We start from the raw sequence: 26,857 nt of genomic DNA, 5'->3' as shown, positions 1-26,857 counted from the left end.
TTTGTCCCAAATGGCACTGTATTTCCTAGTGCCCTATGGGCCCTGGTCAAGCAGACTACAGTATATAGGAAATGTGGGGGACATTTGAGATGTGGTTTTGACCTATGTAACGGCTGCACTGACTACGGCACTAGTTAACTGTAATGTTGTCCTCACCTCTCACTAGTTAACTGTAATGTTGTCCTCACCTCTCACTAGTTAACTGTAATGTTGTCCTCATCTCTCACTAGTTAACTGTAATGTTGTCCTCATCTCTCACTAGTTAACTGTAATGTTGTCCTCATCTCTCACTAGTTAACTGTACTGTTGTCCTCATCTCTCACTAGTTAACTGTACTGTTGTCCTCATCTCTCACTAGTTAACTGTAATGTTGTCCTCATCTCTCACTAGTTAACTGTACTGTTGTCCTCATCTCTCACTAGTTAACTGTAATGTTGTCCTCATCTCTCACTAGTTAACTGTACTGTTGTCCTCATCTCTCACTAGTTAACTGTACTGTTGTCCTCATCTCTCACTAGTTAACTGTACTGTTGTCCTCATCTCTCACTAGTTAACTGTACTGTTGTCCTCATCTCTCACTAGTTAACTGTACTTTGTCCTCATCTCTCACTAGTTAACTGTAATGTTGTCCTCATCTCTAGTTAACTAGTTAACTGTAATGTTGTCCTCATCTCTCACTAGTTAACTGTACTGTTGTCCTCATCTCTCACTAGTTAACTGTAATGTTGTCCTCATCTCTCACTAGTTAACTGTAATGTTGTCCTCATCTCTCACTAGTTAACTGTACTGTTGTCCTCATCTCTCACTAGTTAACTGTAATGTTGTCCTCATCTCTCACTAGTTAACTGTACTGTTGTCCTCATCTCTCACTAGTTAACTGTAATGTTGTCCTCATCTCTCACTAGTTAACTGTAACTCTCACTAGTTAACTGTACTGTTGTCCTCATCTCTCACTAGTTAACTGTAATGTTGTCCTCATCTCTCACTAGTTAACTGTACTGTTGTCCTCATCTCTCACTAGTTAACTGTACTGTTGTCCTCATCTCTCACTAGTTAACTGTAATGTTGTCCTCATCTCTCACTAGTTAACTGTAATGTTGTCCTCACCTCTCACTAGTTAACTGTACTGTTGTCCACATCTCTCACTAGTTAACTGTAATGTTGTTGTCATCTCTCACTAGTTAACTGTACTGTTGTCCTCACCTCTCACTAGTTAACTGTAATGTTGTCCTCATCTCTCACTAGTTAACTGTAATGTTGTCCTCATCTCTCACTAGCTAACTGTACTGTTGTCCACATCTCTCACTAGTTAACTGTAATGTTGTCCTCATCTCTCTAGTTAACTGTAGTTGTCCTCATCTCTCACTAGTTAACTGTAATGTTGTCCTCATCTCTCACTAGTTAACTGTAATGTTGTCCTCATCTCTCACTAGTTAACTGTAATGTTGTCCTCATCTCTCACTAGTTAACTGTAATGTTGTCCTCATCTCTCACTAGTTAACTGTAATGTAGTTAACTAACTAGTTAACTGTACTGTTGTCCTCATCTCTCACTAGTTAACTGTACTGTTGTCCTCATCTCTCACTAGTTAACTGTAATGTTGTCCTCATCTCTCACTAGTTAACTGTACTGTTGTCCTCATCTCTCACTAGTTAACTGTAATGTTGTCCTCATCTCTCACTAGTTAACTGTACTGTTGTCCTCATCTCTCACTAGTTAACTGTAATGTTGTCCTCATCTCTCACTAGTTAACTGTAATGTTGTCGTCATCTCTAACTAGTTAACTGTAATGTTGTTGTCATCTCTCACTAGTTAACTGTAATGTTGTCCTCATCTCTAACTAGTTAACTGTAATGTTGTCCTCATCTCTAACTAGTTAACTGTAATGTTGTCCTCATCTCTCACTAGTTAACTGTAATGTTGTCCTCATCTCTCACTAGTTAACTGTAATGTTGTTGTCATCTCTCACTAGTTAACTGTAATGTTGTCCTCGTCTCTAACTAGTTAACTGTAATGTTGTTCTCATCTCTAACTAGTTAACTGTAATGTTGTCCTCATCTCTCACTAGTTAACTGTACTGTTGTCCTCACCTCTCACTAGTTAACTGTAATGTTGTCCTCATCTCTAACTAGTTAACTGTAATGTTGTCATCTCTAACTAGTTAACTGTAATGTTGTCCTCACCTCTCACTAGTTAACTGTAATGTTGTCCTCATCTCTAACTAGTTAACTGTAATGTTGTCATCTCTAACTAGTTAACTGTAATGTTGTCCTCACCTCTCACTAGTTAACTGTAATGTTGTTGTCATCTCTAACTAGTTAACTGTAATGTTGTTGTCATCTCTAACTAGTTAACTGTAATGTTGTCCTCATCTCTAACTAGTTAACTGTAATGTTGTCCTCATCTCTCACTAGTTAACTGTAATGTTGTCCTCATCTCTCACTAGTTAACTGTAATGTTGTTGTCATCTCTCACTAGTTAACTGTAATGTTGTCCTCGTCTCTAACTAGTTAACTGTACTGTTGTCCTCATCTCTCACTAGTTAACTGTACTGTTGTCCTCATCTCTAACTAGTTAACTGTAACTGTTGTCCTCACCTCACTCAACTAGTTAACTGTAATGTTGTTGTCATCTCTAAGTTAACTAGTTAACTGTAATGTTGTTGTCATCTCTAACTAGTTAACTGTAATGTTGTTGTCATCTCTAACTAGTTAACTGTAATGTTGTCCTCATCTCTAACTAGTTAACTGTGATGTTGTCCTCATCTCTCACTAGTTAACTGTAATGTTGTCCTCATCTCTCACTAGTTAACTGTACTGTTGTCCTCATCTCTCACTAGTTAACTGTAATGCTGTTGTCGTCTCTCTAGATCTATCCAGGTGCAGTGGAGCTGATGCAGGTCATCGAGGAATTCATCCACATCGTTGGCCTGGGCATGAAGGACTTCCACAACGCCTATCTGATGACTGGGAACTTGGGTAAGAACCACAGACAGATCTATTCTCACAGCCCACAGGCCTGGGATGGGAGTCCCACAGCCTTATTTTTCTCCAGAATCCAGCCACCCAGCTGGGTGAAAATAACAATTATCAAATCGATGTTCAACGATCAATCGTCCATGTGTGAATAAACAAAATGTTGCTGCTGCTGACTCCCCATGTCAATTCCCCCTCCATCCATCAGTAATCTGGGATAAATTATGCATGGAGGGGAGGGGGGGGGGAGGAGGGAGGGGAGGAAGGAAGGAAGGGATGGAGGCTTAGCCTAACAAACAACCACTAATCAATATGGTTATTTAAAACCTAGCTTGTGATTAACTCCTAAGAAAACACTCACATCCGATGTTCCAATATCAACCATGTCTTCAGTGGGTAGAAACCGTGGTCAGGGTGAGTCAACCATAGGATGAATCTCAAATCTCTAGGTCCAGTATTCCAAAAGAACCCCCTATCACAGTTTGAGGTCCAGTATTCCAATAGGACCCTCCTAAAACTGATCTAGGTCCAGTATTCCAATAGTACCTTCCTAACACAGATCTAGGTCCAGTATTCCAAAAGAACCCCCCTAACACAGATCTAGGTCCAGTATTCCAATAGAACCCTCTTAACACAGATCTAGATCCAGTATTCCAATAGAACCCCCCTAACACAGATCTAGGTCCAGTATTCCAATAGAAACCGTGTGGATAGAACCCTCCTAACACAGATTGAGGTCCAGTATTCCAATAGAAACCGTGTTGATAGAACCCTCCTAACACAGATCTAGGTCCAGTATTCCAATAGAAACCGTGTTAATAGAACCCTCCTAACACAGATTGAGGTCCAGTATTCCAATAGAAACCGTGTGGGTAGAACCCTCCTAACACAGATTGAGGTCCAGTATTCCAATAGAACCCTCCTAACACAGATCTAGGTCCAGTATTCCAATAGAAACCGTGTGGATAGAACCCTCCTAACACAGATCTAGGTTCAGTATTCCAATAGAAACCGTGTGGATAGAACCCTCCTAACACAGATCTAGGTTCAGTATTCCAATAGAAACCGTGTGGATAGAACCCTCCTAACACAGATCTAGGTCCAGTATTCCAATAGAAACCGTGTGGATAGAACCCTCCTAACACAGATCTAGGTCCTGTATTCCAATAGAAACAGTGTGGATTGTTCGGCTACACACAGCACTGTCAGATCTCAGAGGGAAGTTGGAATGGAGATTCTCAGCATATTTGGATGCTATTGGTTGCAATGGCATCCCATTCATTTTGTAACCTATATATTTTGCATTTCTGTGGGGTTGTGAGTCACGTTTAAAGAAACTGTAATTATTTCAGCAGCAGGATATAAACAAATGCACAATACAAAACATCTCCATTGGAGTTCCTCAGATACCTCTCCACATACCACACTTGATAAAACCTTGATGGGTTCTCATGTTTTAAATCAAGTCATCGTAAACACACAGCACTTCCGTCAACCAAAGCCAAGGTCACATATAATTACACATACCTGTAGATCCTAATGATACTCATGTTAGAAGGACTGTGTCCCAAATGGTAACCTATTCCCTACCCTATTCCTTACATACTGCATTACTTTTGACTAGAGCCCTATGAGCCCTGTTCAAAAGTAGTGCACTATTTAGAGAATAGGGTGCCATTTGGGACGCATACACTTGAAACGTGAAGAAAAAGTGGGCCCTAGAACGTCAGGATGAATCATAACCTCACCAGAGACTCTTTGTGATGAGAGAAAATGGTCTCTTAATTATGGTTCCTCCTAAGTGCGTCTCAGATGACCTTGTGCGTGTCCTGAGTGGCACCCTATTCCCTGTGTAGTGCACTACTTTTTACCAGGGCCCATAGGGTATCCCATTGGGCTCTGGTCAAATGTAGTAACTTGTATAGAAAATAGGCTGCCATTTGGGACACAGACCTTATGTGGAAGAAGCCAAGCATTCCTTTAAAATCTCACCCACTTTCATGCTACTTTTATCTTAAATACGTCTTTCCCTGACAGAAACAGAAAGACATTCGTATCACAGAGTCTATCCCTGACATAAATACTTTCTCTTCATACAATGTTGTAAAAGCTGAAAGAACAAACTGTCTGTTACGTGAATAGACCGATGGATTTCACTTTCAGTGTCTTCTGGTTAAAATAATACTGAGTTGCTAATGGATAATGAAGCAGATAGACAGAATGAACGGATATATAGCCATCTCTGACTGTTGTTGACGTAGGAGATGTCAGAGATATTACAGTCATCTCCTTCACTCTGCTTCCAAGTGGAAGAAAACCAACAGTTGTTTTGATTAACATCTTCTGCCATACATTTTGCCAGGACCACAAAGTACACCTAAAAGAGGAAACTAACTAACTCCTATGTTCCTCGGTCCTGACCGCTGTCCTCGGTCCTGACTGCTGTCCTCGGTCCTGACTGCTGTCCTCGGTCCTCACCGCGGTCCTCGGTCCTGACCGCTGTCCTCGGCCCTGACCTCTGTCCTTGGACCTGACCAATGTCTTTGATCCTGACCGCTGTCCTTGATCCTGACCGCTGTCCTCGGTCCTGACCGCTGTCCTCGGTCCTGACCGCTGTCCTCAGTCCTGACCGCTGTCCTCGGTCCTGACCACTCCTTGGTTACTGCTTCTTTAATCCTTACTTTCAGGCTGCAGTGCTACCACAATACACTACACACACATACATACACATACACACACAGACAGAGAGAGAGAGAGAGAGGGAGAGAGAGAGAGAGAGAGAGAGTAAGAGAGCGACACACACTACACAGATTGCTTACATCTTGTTGAATAATGTAGCAGCAGTCTCAGTGGTATTTCATTTCCCAGTCAACCACAAACCTACACTACCTTCCTGTCTGGAAGGAAGAATAGAACTATGATCATTATTTATTCATGCAAATTAATACACTTCTGTATTGCGGCGGTTTAGGCACCTCTTGTGGAGACATTCATCCAGAGCTGTGTACCAATACTATTTGAAACCAATTCAAACACTTTGCTGGGCTTGATTGAACTCATCTGTTGCAATGGAGCCAGGACAATAGTCACACAAGTACAAACCCCGCCCATTTGGCACTCCAGCCCAGCTTAGCAAACGCTGTTTTCATTTGAAAGATTTCAAATAGTATTTAAACCCAGGTGTGATTTATTATTTACCAGACTTTACAATGTGACTAACATACAACCCCATTATTACACTGTAGACGCACCCACTGGGAACAGACGTCATTTACAATGTGACTAACTTATAACCCCATTATTACACTGTAGACACACCCACTGGGAACAGACGTCATTTACAATGTGACTAACTTATAACCCCATTATTACACTGTAGACACACCCACTGGGAACAGACGTCATTTACAATGTGACTAACATACAACCCCATTATTACACTGTAGACACACCCACTGGGAACAGACGTCATTTACAATGTGACTAACATATTATTACACTGTAGACCACCCACTGGGAACAGACATCATATTGTGACACTGTAGACACACCCACTGGGAACAGACGTCATTTACAATGTGACTAACATACAACCCCATTATTACACTGTAGACAGGGAACAGACGTCATTTACAATGTGACTAACATATAACCCCATTATTACACTGTAGACACACCCACTGGGAACAGACGTCATTTACAATGTGACTAACATATAACCCCATTATTACACTGTAGACACACCCACAACAGACCATTTACAATGGGAACAGGGAACAGACGTCATTTACAATGTGACTAACATATAACCCCATTATTACACTGTAGACACACCCACTGGGAACAGAACAGACAGACGTCATTTACAATGTGACGTGGGAACAGACGTCATTTACAATGTGACTATTTACATACAACCCCATTACATACAACCCCATTATTACACTGTAGACACACCCACTGGGAACAGACATCATTTACAATGTGACTAACATATAACCCCATTATTACACTGTAGACACACCCACTGGGAACAGACGTTTACATTTACAATGTGACTAACATATTTAACCCCATTATTACACTGTAGACACACCCACTGGGAACAGACGTCATTTACAATGTGACTAACATATTATTACACTGTAGACACACCCATTATTACACTGTAGACTGTAGACACTGTACACACCCACTGGGAACAGACGTCATTTACAATGTGACTAACATACAACCCCATTATTACACTGTAGACACACCCACTGGGAACAGACGTCATTTACAATGTGACTAACATATAACCCCATTATTACACTGTAGACACACCCACTGGGAACAGACGTCATTTACAATGTGACTAACATATAACCCCATTATTACACTGTAGACACACCCACTGGGAACAGACGTCATTTACAATGTGACTAACATATAACCCCATTATTACACTGTAGACACACCCACTGGGAACACCCACTGACACACCCACTGGGAACAGACGTCATTTACAATGTGACTAACATATAACCCCATTATTAACAGACGTCATTTACAATGTGACTAACATATAACCCCATTATTACACTGTAGACACACCCACTGGGAACAGACGTCATTTACAATGTGACTAACATACAACCCCATTATTACACTGTAGACACACCCACTGGGAACAGACGTCATTTACAATGTGACTAACATATAACCCCATTATTACACTGTAGACACACCCACTGGGAACAGACGTCATTTACAATGTGACTAACATACAACCCCATTATTACACTGTAGACACACCCACTGGGAACAGATGTTATTTCAACGTCTAGTTTTGATTTACATTTGGTTGAGTTGTCAACTAAACTTGAAGTCAATGTGGAATCAACAAAACCTGTTTCCATGTCCTTGGTTTGAAGTTAAATGTTTGGTGAAAAAAAGACAAATAGTCAGGTTATATACTGGTCTAATTATGTATTCGGGAGACACAGAACATATTCCCCACAAACGATGCAACGTAGCATTCATTAAGAGACCATTATAACACATTATAATCTCCTCTCCACTAGGTGAATGAAGGGACATGTCCAAAGAGGGTTGAAATGCCTCTGGCTGCATACTAAATAGTACACTTTCCCTTTATGGAGCTCTGGTCATAAGAAGTGCACTATATAATGAATCGGGGGCCATTTGGGATGCAGACTACACTAATGGCAGGCATTAGCCTCTTTTCTGATTGGGTTGCAGGCTATGCTAATGAAAGGCATTAGTCTCTTCTCTGATTGGGATGCAGGCTACACTAATGGCAGGCATCAGCCTCTTCTCTAATTGGGATGCAGGCTAGCACTAATGGAAGGCATTAGTCTCTTCTCTGATTGGGATGCAGGCTACACTTATGGCAGGCATCAGCCTCTTCTCTAATTGGGATGCAGGCTATACTAATGGAAGGCATTAGCCTCTTCTCTGATTGGGATGCAGGCTATGCTAATGGCAGGCATTAGCCTCTTCTCTGATTGGGATGCAGGCTAGGATACAGGCTGGGATGCTAATGGGATGTATCAGCTTCTCTGATTGCGGATGCAGGCTATACTAATGGCAGGCATTAATTGGGATGCAGGCATTAGCATTAGCCTCTTCTCTGATTGGGATGCAGGCTATGCTAATGGAAGGCATTAGCCTCTTCTCTGATTGGGATGCAGGCTATGCTAATGGAAGGCATTAAAACCTCTTCTCTGATTATGGGATGCAGGCAATGCTAATGGAGGTATTAGCCTCTTCTCTGATTAAGGATGCAGGCTAATGCTAGCCTGGAAGGCATTAGCAGGCATTGGCCTCTTCTCTGATTGGGATGCAGGCTATGCTAATAGCAGGCATTAGCCTCTTCTCTGATTGGGATGCAGGCTATGCTAATGGAAGGCATTAGCCTCTTCTCTGATTAAGGATGCAGGCTATGCTAATGGAAGGCATTAGCCTCTTCTCTGATTGGGATGCAGGCTATGCTAATGGAAGGCATTCGCCTCTTCTCTGATTGGGATGCAGGCAATGCTAATGGAGGTATTAGCCTCTTCTCTGATTAAGGATGCAGGCTATGCTAATGGAAGGCATTAGCCTCTTCTCTGATTAAGGATGCAGGCTATGCTAGTAGCAGGCATTAGCCTCTTCTCTGATTGAGATGCAGGCTATGCTAATGGAAGGCATTAGCCTCTTCTCTGATTAAGGGATGCAGGCTATGCTAATGGAAGGCATTAGCCTCTTCTCTGATTGGGATGCAGGCTATGCTAATGGAAGGCATTCGCCTCTTCTCTGATTGGGATGCAGGCAATGCTAATGGAGGTATTAGCCTCTTCTCTGATTAAGGATGCAGGCTATGCTAGTAGCAGGCATTAGCCTCTTCTCTGATTGAGATGCAGGCTATGCTAATGGAAGGCATTAGCCTCTTCTCTGATTGAGGATGCAGGCTATGCTAATGGAAGGCATTAGCCTCTTCTCTGATTGGGATGCAGGCTATGCTAATGGAAGGCATTAGCCTCTTCTCTGATTGGGATGCAGGCTATGCTAATGGAGGCATTAGCCTCTTCTCTGATTAAGGATGCAGGCTATGCTAATGGAAGGCATTAGCCTCTTCTCTGATTAAGGATGCAGGCTATGCTAGTAGCAGGCATTAGCCTCTTCTCTGATTGAGATGCAGGCTATGCTAATGGAAGGCATTAGCCTCTTCTCTGATTGGGACGCAGGCTATGCTAATGGAAGGCATTAGCCTCTTCTCTGATTGGGATTCAGGCTATGCTAATGGAAGGCATTCTCCTCTTCTCTGGAACCCATTCAGGATTCAAAGAAGGGTATTTTGTGCTGTTCTTGTCAGTTATTTTACACAGTCTAATTTGGCACGAATATATTACTAACTCCATTTTTAATTCATAAGCATGTTTAACATTTATGATAACATGTATAAGCATCAATTAGGGCTTATTCATGACTGCTGTTATAAAATAGAATAGTCTCCCTCTGCCACATTGTGCAGATATTAGTAAATATACGATTGGTCAAATTGAAAAGCACTACAGCCACACCCACAAGCCAAATAATCGCATCAACTGTTTCAGTCGAGTCACAAAATATTCTTCCTCCTGAGTCCTGGTGAAAACAACAACCAAATAAAACCAACAAGAAATATTGATTTGGACATCGCTCTGTCTTGGCACCAACATTATATTTATTGGAGCGAATCACAACACAGCCGCTTGTTGTTGACTAGTTCACTTTGATTAAAGAAATGAGAAGTATTCTGCCTCCCAAACGGCACCCTATACAGTGCACTTCTTTTGGCCAGAGCCCTATGAGGCCCTGGTCAATAGTTGTGCACTACATAAGGAATAGGGTGCCTTTTGGGACGTAGCCATAGTGTTGCTGATACACTGCCGGTGTTAGCCAAGTGGTGAGCCAAGCAAGCATGAATCTGGCTGGATAAGGTATAGATGCATCATTTTCAGATGTAATTTATAGCAGCCTCCTGACACAGGGATAAATACTCTGCTGTCACCACACACCCATCCTCTGCCCTCTCCCTCTTTTAGTCAAATAACCTTGATTGCAAAAAGCTCTCAACTTCACTGGGTAGATTTCCTTTCCCTCACAAACTGAACATGTGCTGCATCTGTAACTTGAGATGTGTAAAACAAGCACATCTTACCAGAAGCACAATACTTTGATGCAGAACAATTATTGTCAAGAATGATGATGTGGAAGTTAACGTAGTACATTCACTGACTCTTGTCTTCTACCTTTATGTCACCAGATGACAATGTAACCTATCTATGGTATTCACCTACAGATGTAGGATCTTCATTTATTACCTTTATTTAACTAGGCAACTCAGTTAAGAACAAATTCTTATTTTCAATGACGGCCTAGGAACAGTGGGTTAACTGCCTGTTCAGGGGCAGAACGACAGATTTGTACCTTGTCAGCTCAGGGGTTTGAACTTCCAACCTTCCAGTTACTAGTCCAACACTTTAACCACTAGGCTACCCTGCCGCCCCGATCGCAGGAAATGCTTTGTGATTTACATACATTTACTGTCTACCCACACTGACACACATTTATTATCACGTTTCAGGTAAGATCCAAATGCAGACTGTGTTAGTAACAATGTTTATTACAGCCACAGGGGCAGACAAACGACAGGTCAAGGCAGGCAGGGGTAGATAATCCAGAGTAGTGGGGCAAAGGTACAGGACGGCAGGCAGACTCAGGGTCAGGTCAGAGGTCTGTAATTCAGAGTAGGGGCAAATGTACAGATCGGTAGGAAGGCTCAGGGTCAGGGGCAGGCAGAGTGGTCAGGCAGGCGGGCTCAGAGTCATGGCAGGCAAGGGTCAAAAGCAGGAGGGCGAGAAAAAGAGAAACTGGGGAAAAGCAGGCGCTGAGACAAAACGCTTGTTGACTTGACAAACAAGACAAACTGGCAACAGACAAACAGAGAACACAGGTATAAATACACAGGGGATAATGGGGAAGATGGGCAACACCTGGGGGGGGTGGAGACCATCACAAAGACAGGTGAAACATATTAGGGCCTGACAGTTATATTAACAGTATCACACTTTTTATGTATCTTACTTTTGGCCAGCGAATTGCTTAACACCTGTGGCATTATGGACTAAACATTCAAATCCTGTTGCTGCGGGATTATTTTGTTGAGACAATACTGGACAAATTAAGATCCTACATCTGTATGATGGTGCACAGTGGTTTGTGTGGATCCATTTGGTAGACGGGAGAGTTTTTCTCAAAGACCAATATTCAATTCAGTTTATTTGTTAGTCTTTTCTCAGAAGCATTCTGGAGACCAAAATGATTGCTTTATTTCTTCCTGCCTGGCCCATCCATGGTGTGTAGAGCCCTGTCTATCTAGACTATTACCGGGTAGCTTCTTGAAAGGGCCTTTTCTTCTGCTCCCCTGCTGTGACTCACAATGGGACCTAGTCTAAAGCTGCCACGCCACCACGGTGTGTGTGTGTGTGTCTCTCAATGCGACCTGTGACTAATACTGTCACCCCATTGTGGCTTCACTCAGCATCTGGTGCTCTGAACCTCCACTCTCTGTGACTGGCATGTCCCATGGTGCTCTGTGATTCCATGCCTGCTGTCGCTCTGATGATACTGCTGACACACAGACACATACTCACACATTCTCTCTCTGTCTCTCTCTCTCTCTCTTTTCTCTCTCTCTCTCTCTCTCTCTCTCGCTCTCCTCCCTTCCACACTGTCACACACTAACACACTCCTACAGTCCGTGGAGTTTTGCCAAACTTCCAATTACATTAGAGAGACAAGGAACAATGGTGCTCTGCAGGCTTAGCCCCATCTTCCCCAGACTGTAGAACCACCATGATGTAGTACCATCAGACTGTAGAACCACCATGATGTAGTACCATCAGACTGTAGAACCACCAAGATGTAGTACCATCAGACTGTAGAACCACCATGATGTAGTACCATCAGACTGTAGAACCACCATGATGTAGTACCATCAGACTGTAGAACCACCATGCTGTAGCACCATCAGACTGTAGAACCACCATGCTGTAGTACCATCAGACTGTAGAACCACCATGCTGTAGTACCATCAGACTGTAGAACCACCATGATGTAGTACCATCAGACTGTAGAACCACCATGATGTAGTACCATCAGACTGTAGAACCACCATGATGTAGTACCATCAGACTGTAGAACCACCATGATGTAGTACCATCAGACTGTAGAACCACCATGATGTAGTACCATCAGACTGTAGAACCACCATGATGTAGTACCATCAGACTGTAGAACCACCATGATGTAGTACCATCAGACTGTAGAACCACCATGATGTAGTACCATCAGACTGTAGAACCACCATGATGTAGTACCATCAGACTGTAGAACCACCATGATGTAGTACCATCAGACTGTAGAACCACCATGATGTCAGACTGTAGAACCACCATACCATCAGACTGTAGAACCACCATGATGTACCATCAGACTGAGAACCACCATGATGTAGTACCATCAGACTGTAGAACCACCATGATGTAGTACCATCAGACTGTAGAACCACCATGATGTAGTACCATCAGACTGTAGAACCACCATGATGTAGTACCATCAGACTGTAGAACCACCATGATGTAGTACCATCAGACTGTAGAACCACCATGATGTAGTACCATCAGACTGTAGAACCACCATGATGTAGTACCATCAGACTGTAGAACCACCATGATGTAGTACCATCAGACTGTAGAACCACCATGATGTAGTACCATCAGACTGTAGAACCACCATGATGTAGTACCATCAGACTGTAGAACCACCATGATGTAGTACCATCAGACTGTAGAACCACCATGATGTAGTACCATCAGACTGTAGAACCACCATGATGTAGAACCACCACCATCAGACTGTACCATCAGACTGTAGAACCACCATGATGTAGTACCATCAGACTGTAGAACCACCATGATGTAGTACCATCAGACTGTAGAACCACCATGATGTAGTACCATCAGACTGTAGAACCACCATGATGTAGTACCATCAGATGTAGTACCATCAGACTGTAGAACCACCATGATGTAGTACCATCAGACTGTAGAACCACCATGATGTAGTACCATCAGACTGTAGAACCACCATGATGTAGTACCATCAGACTAGAACCACCATGATGTAGTAGAACCACCATGATGTAGTACCATCAGACTGTAGAACCACCATGATGTATTATGCCTTTATTTCAACAAGGAACACAGACTGAGACCAAGGTCCTTTAACCATGACTGGGCCCCATGCGTAGTACATGTTTACCACATACAGGTTAGAACCACCATGATGTAAGAAACTACACCAGACAAACCACAAAACCATCAGACTGAGAACCACAGATGTAGTACCATCAGACTGTAGAACCACCAGATTATTACCATTTAGAACCACCATGTTATTACTAGACTAAACAGGTTATTACTACAGACTAGAACAGATGTATTCTAGACTAACAGGATGTATACCATCAGTAGACCACCATGATTCTAGTACCACAGGTTAGAACCACAGGATTATTCTACAGACTAACCACCATGATTATTCAGACTAGAACAGGTTATTCTAGTAACAGGTTATTCTAGGATTATTCAGACTAGAAACAGGTTATTCTAGACTAACAGGTTATTCTAGTAACAGGTTATTCTACTAAACCACCATGATTCTAGTAACAGATTCTAGAAACAGGTTATTCTAGACTAAACAGGTTATTCCTTTATTTCAACAAGGAACACAGACTGAGACCAAGGTCTCTTTAACTGCTGGGCCCTGCGTGTACATGTTTACACATACAGGTTAGGTACAATGATTAAGAAACTACACCAGACAAACAAAACCATCACAGATAACACAGAAAATACAGCAGAAGATTATTACATTTACACACAGGTTATTCTACTAACAGGTTATTCTACTAACAGGTTATTCTACTAACAGGTTATTCTACTAACAGGTTATTCTACTAACAGGTTATTCTACTAACAGGTTATTCTACTAACAGGTTATTCTACTAACAGGTTATTCTACTAACAGGTTATTCTACTAACAGGTTATTCTACTAACAGGTTATTCTAGTAACAGGTTATTCTACTAACAGGTTATTCTACTAACAGGTTATTCTACTAACAGGTTATTCTACTAACAGGTTATTCTACTAACAGCACAAGAACTTGCATTACCCGAAACAGTTACAAGGAATACAAAAATAAAAATGCTCCAATAAATGTTTAAAATGAGCAACAGAGGGACAAAAGAGTCCCAAGTTTAAGTTTAGTCTGCAGGCTATTCCATAGGCAAGGAGCGTAACAGGAAAAGGCAGCCATACCCAACTCTGTGGAATCCACATGGGCCTCAAGTGTAATCCATGCTTGAGACCTGGTTTTACGAATTCTAATTCTAATATTGATGAGTGATGATAAATAAGAAGGTAGTTTATTCAGAAGTGCTTTATAGACAAACACGAGAGCATGTTGTTCTCGTCTCACGGACAGCGAAGTCCAACCCACATTATGATATAAAACACAGTGGTGAGTTCTGTAACTAGCACCCGTAATAAACCTAAGTGAACAATGATAAGTAGCATCCAGCGATTTAAGCATGGATGCCGTAGCATGCATGTAAATAATATCCCCATAATCTATAACAGACATAAAAGTAGCTTTGCACAATTTCTCTTCTATTTGTCGAGGACAAACATGTTCTGTTTCTATAGAGGAAGCCTAGCTTGATTTTTAGCCGTTAACAAAGTTCGTCATTTTAAAAGACAGTTTATCATCCAACCATATCCCTAAGTATTTATATGCAGAGACCTGATTCATTCGAAAACCATCGATGCTCGTAAGTGCAAGTGTATTTTCAACCAACTTTTTGAACCTATTAAAAATCATTAAATGTGTTTTCTTTGCAACAAGTCTCAGCTGTGTAAAATACCCTTGTAATATCCTAAAATCTGTCTCCAATAGTGATAATGCTTGGTCAGCCGTTGAAGCGATAGAGTACATGACAGATAAATCTATGAACTAGGCGGCACAGTACTTTCTATTATCTAGGGTATTAGTAATATCATTTACAACACGTACAGTGGCCGTAATAGTACTGTGTTTAGCTCTAAAGCCATATTGATTACTAGAAAGAGTATTGTTAACAGTTTAAAAAGATTGTAGTTGCCTATTCACCAGTGACTCTAGAAGTTTAGCCAAACAGGAGAGCTTAGAGATGGGCCGGTAATTATCCAAATCACTACCATCGCCTCCCTTGAGGAGTGGTTTAACAAAAGCTGTTTTCCAAGATTTAGGAATCTTTCCTACAACAAATGTTTGATTCAAAATATGCGTCACTACACCAGCAATAATAGGTGCCGCACACTTGAGTAAATATGGATCCAGTTTGTCAGCGTCAAATGATTTTTTAGAACCTATAGCAGATAGTGTAGATAAGACCTCATCTTCTGTGACTTTTTGAAAATTAAAAACTGGCTTACTGTTTTCCACATCAGCTGAAGGCAGAGGGACTGAAACAATAGACCGGTCAGGATCATGTTTCTTTCTAAAGAAAACCAGCAGAAATAAAATGCATATTAAAAACATCACAAATTTCAGTTTGGTCACTGATGATTCCAGATTCAGATGTAATTTGCTTTGGCAGGGAAGTCAAGGAGTTTCCTCAAGCAGTACCATCTGGCTGTAGTACCATCAGACTGTAGAACCACCATGCTGTAGTACCATCAGACTGTAGAACCACCATGCTGTAGTACCATCAGACTGTAATACCACCATGCTGCAGTACAATCAGACTGTAGACCACCATGTAGAACCACCATGCTGTAGTACCATCATGACTGTAGTACCATCAGACTGTAAACCACCATGCTGTACCACCATGACTGCCACCATGTGTAGTACAATCAGACTGACCACCATGCTGTAGTACCATCAGACTGTAATACCACCATGCTGCAGTACAATCAGACTGTAGAACCACCATGCTGTAGTACCATCAGACTGTAGAACCATCAGGCTGTAGTACCATCAGACTGTAGAACCACCATGCTGTAGTACCATCAGACTGTAGAACCACCATGCTGTAGTACCATCAGACTGTAGAACCACCATGCTGTAGTACCATCATACTGTAATACCACCATGCTGCAGTACAGTCAGACTGTAGTACCACCAGACTGTAATAGCATCAGACTGGAGTACCACCAGACTGTAATAGCATCAGACTGGAGTACCATCAGACTGGAGTACCACCAGACTGTAGTACCACCATGCTGTAGTACCACCAGACTATAGTACCATCAGACTGGAGTACCACCAAATCAAATCAAATCAAATTTTATTTGTCACATACACATGGTTATCAAATGTTAATGCGAGTGTAGCGAAATGCTTGTGCTTCTAGTTCTGAAAATGCAGTAATAACCAACGAGTAATCTAACTAACAATTCCAAAACTACTACCTTATACACACAAGTGTAAGGGGATAAAGAATATGTACATAAAGATATATGAATGAGTGATGGTACAGAGCGGCATAGGCAAGATGCAGTAGATGGTATCGAGTACAGTATATACATATGAGATGAGTGTGTAAACAAAGTGGCATAGTTTAAAGTGGCTAGTGATACATGTATTTCATAAAGATGCAGTAGATGATATAGAGTACAGTATATACGTATACATATGAGATGAATAATGTAGGGTATGTAAACATTATATTAAGTAGCATTGTTTAAAGTGGCTAGTGATATATTTTACATCAATTCCCATCAATTCCCATTATTAAAGTGGCTGGAGTTGAGTCAGTGTGTTGGCAGCAGCCACTCAATGTTAGTGGTGGCTGTTTAACAGTCTGATGGCCTTGAGATAGAAGCTGTTTTTCAGTCTCTCGGTCCCAGCTTTGATGCACCTGTACTGACCTCGCCTTCTGGATGATAACGGGGTGAACAGGCAGTGGCTCGGTTGGTTGTTGTCCTTGATGATCTTTATGGCCTTCCTGTGACATCGGGTGGTGTAGGTTTCCTGGAGGGCAGGTAGTTTGCCCCCGGTGACTATAGTACAGACTATAGTACCATCAGACTGTAGTACCACATTGCTGTAGTACCATAAAAATGTAATACCATCAGACTGTAATACCACCAGACTGTAATACCACCAGACTGTAATACCATCCGACTGTAGTACCATCAGACTGTAATACCACCAGACTGTAATACCACCAGACTGTAATACCACCAGACTGTAATACCATCAGACTGTAGTACCATCAGACTGTAGTACCACCAGACTGTAATAGCATCAGACTGTAATTCCATCCAGACGGTAATCTATCCCTTGGTGTAGGGTTAGGACTGGGGCTAGGACCATGTAATCAACCCCTTGGTGTAGGGTTAGGACTGGGGCTAGGACCATGTCATCAACCCCGTGGTGTAGGTTTAGGACTGGGAGTTGAACCATGTCATCAACCCCTTGGTGTAGGATTAGGACTGGGGCTAGGACCATGTAATCAACCCCTTGGTGTAGGGTTAGGACTGGGGCTAGGACCATGTCATCAACCCCGTGGTGTAGGTTTAGGACTGGGAGTTGAACCATGTCATCAACCCCTTGGTGTAGGATTAGGACTGGGGCTAGGACCATGTAATCAACCCCTTGGTGTAGGGTTAGGACTGGGGCTAGGACCATGTCATCAACCCCTTGGTGTAGGGTTAGGACTGGGGCTAGGTGTCATCAACCCCTTGGTGTAGGGTTAGGACTGGGGACTAGGACCATGTCATCAACCCCTGGTGTAGGGTTAGGACTGGGGCTAGGACCATGTCATCAACCCCTTGGTGTAGGGTTACCACTGGGGCTAGGACTGTCATACAACCCCTTGGTGTAGGGTTAGGACTGGGGCTAGGACCATGTCATCAACCCCTTGGTGTAGGGTTAGGACTGGGGCTAGGACCATGTCACCAACCCCTTGGTGTAGGGTTAGGACTGGGGCTAGGACCATGTCACCAACCCCTGGTGTAGGGTTAGGACTGGGGTAGGACTTAGTACTAGGACCATGTCATCAACCCCTTGGTGTAGGGTTAGGACTGGGGCTAGGACCATGTCATCAACCCCTTGGTGTAGGGTTAGGACTGGGGCTAGGACCATGTCACCAACCCCTGGTGTAGGGTTAGGACTGGGGCTAGGACCATGTCATCAACCCCTTCAGACTGTAGGGTTAGGACCTAGTAATACATGTCATAAACCCCAGGTGTAGGGTTAGGACTGGGGCTAGTACCATCAGACTGTAATACCAGACTGGCTAGACCATGTCATCAACCCCTTGGTGTAGGGTTAGGACTGGGGCTAGGACCATGTCATCAACCCCTTGGTGTAGGGTTAGGACTGGGGCTAGGACCATGTCATCAACCCCTTGGTGTAGGGTTAGGACTGGGGCTAGGACCATGTCATCAACCCCTTGGTGTAGGGTTAGGACTGGGGCTAGGACCATGTCATCAACCCCTTGGTGTAGGGTTAGGACTGGGGCTAGGACCATGTCATCAACCCCTTGGTGTAGGGTTAGGACTGGGGCTAGGACCATGTCATCAACCCCTTGGTGTAGGGTTAGGACTGGGGCTAGGACCATGTCATCAACCCCTTGGTGTAGGGTTAGGACTGGGGCTAGGACCATGTCATCAACCCCTTGGTGTAGGGTTAGGACTGGGGCTAGGACCATGTCATCAACCCCTTGGTGTAGGGTTAGGACTGGGGCTAGGACCATGTCATCAACCCCTTGGTGTAGGGTTAGGACTGGGGCTAGGACCATGTCATCAACCCCTTGGTGTAGGGTTAGGACTGGGGCTAGGACCATGTCATCAACCCCTTGGTGTAGGGTTAGGACTGGGGCTAGGACCATGTCATCAACCCCTTGGTGTAGGGTTAGGACTGGGGCTAGGACCATGTCATCAACCCCTTGGTGTAGGGTTAGGACTGGGGCTAGGACCATGTCATCAACCCCTTGGTGTAGGGTTAGGACTGGGGCTAGGACCATGTCACCAACCCCTTGGTGTAGGGTTAGGACTGGGGCTAGGACCATGTCATCAACCCCTTGGTGTAGGGTTAGGACTGGGGCTAGGACCATGTCATCAACCCCTTGGTGTAGGGTTAGGACTGGGGCTAGGACCATGTCATCAACCCCTTGGTGTAGGGTTAGGACTGGGGCTAGGACCATGTCATCAACCCCTTGGTGTAGGGTTAGGACTGGGGCTAGGACCATGTCACCAACCCCCTGGTGTAGGGTTAGGACTGGGGCTAGGACCATGTCATCAACCCCTTGGTGTAGGGTTAGGACTGGGGCTAGGACCATGTCACCAACCCCCTGGTGTAGGGTTAGGACTGGGGCTAGGACCATGTCATCAACCCCTTGGTGTAGGGTTAGGACTGGGGCTAGGACCATGTCATCAACCCCTTGGTGTAGGGTTAGGACTGGGGCTAGGACCATGTCATCAACCCCTTGGTGTAGGGTTAGGACTGGGGCTAGGACCATGTCATGAACCCCTTGGTGTAGGGTTAGGACTGGGGCTAGGACCATGTCATCAACCCCTTGGTGTAGGGTTAGGACTGGGGCTAGGACCATGTCACCAACCCCTTGGTGTAGGGTTAGGACTGGGGCTAGGACCATGTCACCAACCCCTTGGTGTAGGGTTAGGACTGGGGCTAGGACCATGTCATCAACCCCTTGGTGTAGGGTTAGGACTGGGGCTAGGACCATGTCATCAACCCCTTGGTGTAGGGTTAGGACTGGGGCTAGGACCATGTCATCAACCCCTTGGTGTAGGGTTAGGACTGGGGCTAGGACCATGTCATGAACCCCTTGGTGTAGGGTTAGGACTGGGGCTAGGACCATGTCATCAACCCCTTGGTGTAGGGTTAGGACTGGGGCTAGGACCATGTCATCAACCCCTTGGTGTAGGGTTAGGACTGGGGCTAGGACCATGTCATCAACCCCTTGGTGTAGGGTTAGGACTGGGGCTAGGACCATGTCATCAACCCCTTGGTGTAGGGTTAGGACCGTTAGCTCTGTAGGACAGCAGAGATGCAGCGTAATGATAACGTAGGTGTTGATATAGATTACCTCTCCAGCTTTGGTCAATTTTAAATCAGATCTTTGATTTTGGTGTGTCAGTGTTGCACAGTCTACAGTCATGTCTGAGTGTTGTACAGTCTACAGTCATGTCTGAGTGTTGTACAGTCTACAGTCATGTCTGAGTGTTGTACAGTCTACAGTCATGTCTGAGTGTTGTACAGTCTACAGTCATGTCTGAGTGTTGTACAGTCTACAGTCATGTCTGAGTGTTGTACAGTCTACAGTCATGTCTGAGTGTTGTACAGTCTACAGTCATGTCTGAGTGTTGTACAGTCTACAGTCATGTCTGAGTGTTGTACAGTCTACAGTCATGTCTGAGTGTTGTACAGTATACAGTCATGTCTGAGTGTTGTACAGTATACAGTCATGTCTGAGTGTTGTACAGTCTACAGTCATGTCTGAGTGTTGTACAGTCTACAGTCATGTCTGAGTGTTGTACAGTCTACAGTCATGTGTGAAAGCTTTTGATATGAAGTAGAATGGAAGTAGATTACAAAAATCTTATTTTGATTAGAAATGTATTCATTCTTTATGATGAAAATGAACATGGTTTGGGTGTGATGCCTTCCTTCATGGTTTGAAATGCTTTTGAGCCAAATAAACAATGTATGGGATAAATTTGGATTTAGACAGAGAGGATAACTCTCAATCTTAACAAAACACTGGTAATCCTATTACACATTATTTTATACACTGGCAAAAGTGTCTTGCGTCCCAAATGGCACCCTGTTCCCTATTTCTTGCACTTCTTTTAGCCAAAGCACTATCAGTGCCATTTGAGACAGAGACAATGTCTTACCTAATTGCTGGAGCCTGAAAGTGGATTGGAAACGGAGTGGCAGAGAAGCTGTCATTGCAGAGACGTTTATATACACGGTCTCCACCAATAACGTCAGACTCTACTAATAAAGTCAGACTCTACTATTAAAGTCAGACTCCACCATTAACGTCAGACTCTACTATTAAAGTCAGACTCTACTATTAAAGTCAGACTCCACCATTAATGTCAGACTCTACTATTAAAGTCAGACTCTACTATTAGTCAGACTCCACCATTAACGTCAGACTCTACTAATAAAGTCAGACTCTACTATTAAAGTCAGACTCTAGACTCCACCATTAACGTCAGACTCTACTAGACTCTACTATTAAAGTCAGACTCTAGACTCTACTATAGACTTAAAAAGTCAGACTCCACCATTAACGTCAGACTCTACTATTAAAGTCAGACTCTACTATTAAAGTCAGACTCCACCATTAACGTCAGACTCTACTATTAAAGTCAGACTCTACTATTAAGACTCCACCATTAACGTCAGACTCCAATAAAGTCAGTCTCTACTATTAAAGTCAGACGTCAGACTCTACTAATAAAGTCAGACTCTACTATTAAAGTCAGACTCCACCATTAACGTCAGACTCTACTATTAAAGTCAGACTCTACTATTAGTCAGACTCCACCATTAACGTCAGACTCTACTATTAAAGTCAGACTCTACTATTAGTCAGACTCCACCATTAACGTCAGACTCTACTATTAAAGTCAGACTCTACTATTAAAGTCAGACTCCACTATTAGTCAGACTCCACCATTAACGTCAGACTCCCTATTAACGTCAGACTCCACTATTAAAGTCAGACTCCCACCAATAAAGTCAGACTCTACTATTAAAATCAGGCTCCACAATTAACGTCAGACTCCACTATTAAAGTCAGACTCCACCATTAACATCAGACTCCACCATTAACATCAGACTCCACCATTAAAGTCAGACTCTACTATTAAAGTCAGACTCTACTATTAAAGTCAGACTCTACTATTAAAGTCAGACTCGACTATTAAAGTCAGACTCCACTATTAAAATCAGACTCCACTATCAAAGTCAGACTCTACTATTAACGTCAGACTCCACTATTACAGTCAGACTCCACTATTAAAGTCAGACTCCACTATTAACGTCAGACTCCACTATTACAGTCAGACTCCACTATTAAAGTCAGACTCCACTATTAAAGTCAGACTCCACCATTAAAGTCAGACTCTACTATTAAAGTCAGACTCCACTATTAAAGTCAGACTCCACCAATAAAGTCAGACTCTACTATTAAAGTCAGACTCTACTATTAAAGTCAGACTCCACTATTACAGTCAGACTCCACTATTACAGTCAGACTCCACTATTAAAGTCAGACTCCACTATTAAAGTCAGACTCCACTATTAACGTCAGACTCCACTATTAAAGTCAGACTCCACTATTAACGTCAGACTCTACTATTAAAGTCAGACTCCACTATTACAGTCAGACTCCCACCAATAAAGTCAGACTCTACTATTAAAGTCAGACTCCACAATTAACGTCAGACTCTACTATTAAAGTCAGACTCTACTATTAAAGTCAGACTCCACCATTAACGTCAGACTCAGTCAGACTCTACTATTAGTCAGACTCCACCATTAACGTCAGACTCTACTAATAAAGAGTCTCTACTATTAAAGTCAGACTCCACTATTAACGTCAGACTCTACTAATAAAGTCAGACTCTACTATTAAAGTCAGACTCCACCATTAACGTCAGACTCTACTATTAAAGTCAGACTCTACTATTAGTCAGACTCCACCATTAACGTCAGACTCTACTATTAAAGTCAGACTCTACTATTAAAGTCAGACTCCACTATTAGTCAGACTCCACCATTAACGTCAGACTCTACTATTAACGTCAGACTCCACTATTAAAGTCAGACTCCCACCAATAAAGTCAGACTCTACTATTAAAGTCAGACTCCACAATTAACGTCAGACTCCACTATTAAAGTCAGACTCCACCATTAACATCAGACTCCACCATTAACATCAGACTCCACCATTAAAGTCAGACTCTACTATTAAAGTCAGACTCTACTATTAAAGTCAGACTCTACTATTAAAGTCAGACTCGACTATTAAAGTCAGACTCCACTATTAAAATCAGACTCCACTATCAAAGTCAGACTCTACTATTAACGTCAGACTCCACTATTACAGTCAGACTCCACTATTAAAGTCAGACTCCACTATTAACGTCAGACTCCACTATTAAAGTCAGACTCCACTATTAAAGTCAGACTCTACTATTAAAGTCAGACTCCACCAATAAAGTCAGACTCTACTATTAAAGTCAGACTCCACTATTAAAGTCAGACTCCACTATTAAAGTCAGACTCCACCAATAAAGTCAGACTCTACTATTAAAGTCAGACTCCACCATTAACATCAGACTCCACCATTAAAGTCAGACTCTACTACTCCATTAAAGTCAGACTCCACTTAAAGTCAGACTCCACTATTAAAGTCAGACTCTACTACAGACTCCACTATTAAAGTCAGACTCCACTATTAATTAACAGTCAGACTCCACTATTAAAGTCAGACTCCACTATTAAAGTCAGACTCCACTATTAAAGTCAGACTCCACTATTAAAGTCAGACTCCACTATCAAAACATCAGACTCCACCATTAAAGTCAGACTCTACTATTAAAGTCAGACTCGACTATTAAAGTCAGACTCCACTATTAAAATCAGACTCCACTATCAACTCAGACTCTACTATTAAAGTCAGACTCCACTATTAAAGTCAGACTCCACTATTAAAGTCAGACTCCACTACAGACTCCACTATTAAAGTCAGACTCTACTATTAAAGTCAGACTCCACCATTAAGTCAGACTCTACTATTAAAGTCAGACTCCACAGACTCCACTATAAAGTCAGACTCTACTATTAAAGTCAGACTCTACTATTAAAGTCAGACTCAACATCAGACTCCACCATTAAAGTCAGACTCTACTATTAAAGTCACTATTAAAGTCAGACTCCACCAATAAAGTCAGACTCTACTATTAAAGTCAGACTCTACTATTAAAGTCAGACTCCACCAGACTCCACTATTAGTCAGACTCCACTATTAAAGTCAGACTCCACTATTAAAGTCAGACTCCACCATTAACAAGACTCCACTATTAAAGTCAGACTCCACCATCTCAAAAGTCAGACTCCACCAATAAAGTCAGACTCTACTATTAAAGTCAGACTCCACTATTAAAGTCAGACTCCACTATTAAAGTCAGACTCCACCAATAAAGTCAGACTCTACTATTAAAGTCAGACTCCCACCAATAAAGTCAGACTCCCACCAATAAATTCAGACTCCCACCATTCAAGTCAGACTCCACCATTCAAGTCAGACTCCACCATTCAAGTCAGACTCCACCATTCAAGGCAGACTCCACCATTCAAGTCAGACTCCACCATTAAAGTCAGACTCCACCATTAAGTCAGACTCCACCATTCAAGTCAGACTCCACCATTCAAGTCAGACTCCACCATTCAAGGCAGACTCCACCATTCAAGTCAGACTCCACCATTCAAGGCAGACTCCACCATTCAAGTCAGACTCCACCAATAAAGTCATTCTCCAGGAAGAATGGCCTTTTATAGAGACATTTTGTGTAATTGTCATCATGTAATCCTACATGAAAGTAGGATCCGGCTCAAATGAAGCACTGATTGTTAATGAGTTCCATCAGCATATGGGGTGATGGAGATTCACATTGCACTGATGCTCCAGCAGACCTGAGTTCAAATACTAAATTGAAATCTTTCAAATACTTTGAGCCTTTGCTTGAGTCTGCCTGGGGTGCCAGATGGGTGGGGTTTGCAGTTTGGGGACATTTAAATTGGTTCGTTAGACCAGGTAAGCTCAAACGAACCCATATAAAGTATTTGAACTTATATTAAATAGTATTTGAACCCAGGTCTGTGCTACAGCACTGTCTTTCTGACACTCAGTGTGTGAACCTAACTTCACACTATTTACAAGTTAGCAAGTACATGGTGGGAACTGAGAGTGTGTCTGGAGGCTGAAGTCATATTCTGTGGAGCAACAACAGCCTAAGAAAGCACTGAGGTTTTATCAAGAGAAGATCTCGGCCTGTATAGATGATTTTTGAAAGTCAGGAAGCTTCCTTTGCCTGTCACTCATACAGGATACGTCACTCTATTCCTTTAATGTCGTTGTGAGTGTAAAGTTTACTGTTCTATTTCTCATTGTTTATTTCACTTTATATATTATCTACCTCACTTGCTTTGGCAATGTTAACATGTTTCCCATGCCAATAAAGCCTTTGAATTGAATTGAATAATGTTTTGTGATAATGTGTGGACAACATAAATGGTAAAATATAATATTGTTCATGTATTCCTTTCCTGGGTGTAATTGTTTTGTTATCTGTCTAACTTTCTTGTCTATAAGTAAACTGCAAGATTTTATGCAACATGAACTAAACCTAACAGAACTAATTCCCTCCCTTGTTTTGTCACCCTCAGTGGCCAGCATCCAGAGGCTCCCGGCACTGTCTGTGATGACTGACATCAACTTCCCTATGAAGGGCCGTAAAGGCATGGTGGACTGGGCCAGGAACTCTGAGGACAAGGTGGTTATCCCCAAGGGCATCTTTCTACCACAGTCTGCAGGTAACACAACCATGATGGTGATGGTGGTGATGATGATGATGATGAATATGATGAATATGATGAATATGATGTATATGGTGGTTAGTGGTGGTGATGATAATGATGATGATGATGAATATGGTGGTAGTGGTGATGATGATGATGAATATGGTGGTAGTGCTAATGATGATGATGAATATGGTGGTAGTGCTAATGATGATGATGATGATGATGATGATGATGATGATGAATACGGTGGTAGTGGTGATGATGAAGATGAGGAGGAGGTGGAGCAGGAGCAGGATAAGGAGACTCTTCATCAGGCTGTTTAACCATGTTCTTTACTGTATTCTGAGCAGCATTTGAAACTTGTGTAGTAAGAAATTGGTTCATTTCCAAATGTCCAGTAGTCATGGCTGATTATGTGTAGTTACTTCCTCCAGAATGACCCCTTAGTTGCTCCATCATGTGACCCCACTGATCAAAATAGAATGCCTGGAGTTTGACCAAGATTCTAGAATCTAGTGGCGTACAACTGTAAACCCAGCATTCCATTTCTAATGCCAGCAGTCATTCCTACTCTGTGCCTTATGGACATCATAACTTATGGAGGAAAAAGTGTATATACTGTATATATATATATATATACAAATACGATTCTATCAGAAAAAGGACATGGTTGAT

The 26,857-nt window shown here is 42.5% G+C and overlaps 1 protein-coding gene across 1 annotated transcript in view; it reads left to right on the top strand.

Annotated features, from left to right (window-relative positions):
* The window catches only part of LOC112241149 (adhesion G protein-coupled receptor B3-like), a gene marked incomplete at its 3' end in the record, with an annotated part of 86,553 nt that extends 60,359 nt beyond the window's left edge, over window positions 1-26,194 (top strand). The window contains exons 12-13 of the mRNA XM_042315526.1: window positions 2,870-2,978; window positions 26,048-26,194. Coding sequence (XP_042171460.1) covers window positions 2,870-2,978; window positions 26,048-26,194 — 256 coding nt within the window. The remainder of the gene's footprint in view (window positions 1-2,869; window positions 2,979-26,047) is intronic.
* Window positions 26,195-26,857: the final 663 nt, after the last annotated feature.

Source organism: Oncorhynchus tshawytscha, unplaced genomic scaffold (genome assembly GCF_018296145.1).
Source record: "Oncorhynchus tshawytscha isolate Ot180627B unplaced genomic scaffold, Otsh_v2.0 Un_contig_1559_pilon_pilon, whole genome shotgun sequence".
In the NCBI taxonomy this organism is placed as follows: domain Eukaryota; kingdom Metazoa; phylum Chordata; class Actinopteri; order Salmoniformes; family Salmonidae; genus Oncorhynchus; species Oncorhynchus tshawytscha.
This window is presented reverse-complemented; position numbering and strand designations above follow the sequence as displayed.